General features: G+C 51.7%; 1 protein-coding gene across 1 annotated transcript in view; it reads right to left on the bottom strand.

The window, feature by feature from the left end:
* Positions 1-392: 392 nt before the first annotated feature.
* The window catches only part of EFNA2 (ephrin A2), a 2,666-nt gene continuing 1,582 nt past the window's right edge, over positions 393-1,476 (bottom strand). The window contains exon 3 of the mRNA XM_085311438.1: positions 393-643. Within this exon, the coding sequence (XP_085167564.1) occupies positions 393-643 (251 nt within the window). The remainder of the gene's footprint in view (positions 644-1,476) is intronic.

Raw genomic sequence — 1,476 nt, 5'->3', positions numbered from 1 at the left:
CCAGCCCTCCGTCCCCGCGCCGCACCGGCACGATTAGACCCCGATATTATGAAAATACCAAAAAATAGTATCAGGAGAGTTTTTTTTTTTCCTTTCCCCCCTCACCATGTCCTAGTCCTGAACCAAACAGAATCATTTTTTTTTTTTTCAGATGGTTTCATTATATTGGGCTTTATTTTAAAGCCATGCAAATAATAAAAAAAAGAAAGACATCCTTTTAAATGGTGACATTTCACAGGCACTCAGCCCTTCCCCAGGGAGAGCCGCTGCCATTTRCTAATTACACGTTAACAGCAGAAGAAAATTAATAATTTGTTTTTTTAAATGGCTGAGTTATTTGATTCRGAAAAGTAGCCACTGTGCAGCGATTATTACTTTCTTTTTTTTYCCCCCTACCCRAGACTCAGCGGCAAGCGTCGTCCGCGCYGCGCGCGCCGCCAGGACCCCAAAACCCCGCGGGGGGAGCCGGCCCCGGAGCCGCGGAGGGGCGCCCGGGGGGGCTCCCGCGAGCACCCGCACTTACTTGTCGGCCGAACGTAAACCTTCAGCTTCAGGCAGGGCCTGTCGACCGCGTTGGGGGGAGAAGCGGCTGCGGAGAGACGGGGGGGGGGAACCACAGCGCCGTCAGCCGCGGAGCCCGGCGCTCGTTACGGGCTCCCCCGGTCGCGGCGGGGGGGCACGGCCGGTATTTGCGCGTGGGTGAAACGCACCCGGCGGGAGCGTTACGGCGGCGGGAGCACGTTGAAGCACGTTTGCCTTTTTTTTTTTTTTTTTTTTCCCTTCCATTAGGCCCAAAGCGGGAAAAGCCGCCGGCGGGCACCGGCGAAACCAGGAGAAGGTCAAGCGAGCCGGGAGCGGCGGGTCCCGCGGCGCGCCGGTCCCAGCGCCGGCTCTTAACCTTGACCCGGCGCCGGGGGCGCGAGCCCCGTCTCGGTGCCTGCGAGGTTAATGGAATTCCAATTTGCGAGCTCTAGAAGGAGGTAATTTCTTTTCTTTCATGTCTGCTAAATACGGTTCCTCAAAGAGGCATAATTTCTAATGTTCCGCATGACATGAATTCTAACTGGTTTAGCAATGATCAGCTTCACCATTTACTTCTGTGTAATCTCTCCCTAACGACATTAAAAATAAAAAAAAAATAAAATAAAACGGGGTGGGGGGGGAAGAGAGAGTTGTAGATGCAGTTATTTCAAGAGTGACATTTTACAGGGAAAGAGAGAGGGGGGGAGAAAAATGGTAATTTAATATAGATAAAAGGAACAAATTAAGTGGGCTGAAAACAGATGCTTTAGGAAAAAGGGGGAGAAATAATAAGGAAGATAACCATGCCGGTTAGCTCCTGAGCAAGAAGCGAGGCCCCCCTGCCTCCACACGCCACCACCGAGTGCTTGCGGGTCACGGTTTCCAATTTATTTTTATTTTTTATTTTTTACCCTGTATTGATTGCAAAACTCCCAGCAGCTGACCCCAGCCCCA

This window comes from Rhea americana, unplaced genomic scaffold, assembly GCF_003343005.1.
Source record: "Rhea americana isolate MKP2758 unplaced genomic scaffold, rheAme1 scaffold_341, whole genome shotgun sequence".
In the NCBI taxonomy this organism is placed as follows: Eukaryota; Metazoa; Chordata; class Aves; order Rheiformes; family Rheidae; genus Rhea; species Rhea americana.
Note: the sequence above shows the minus strand (reverse complement) of the source record. Positions and strands in the feature narration are given on the sequence as shown.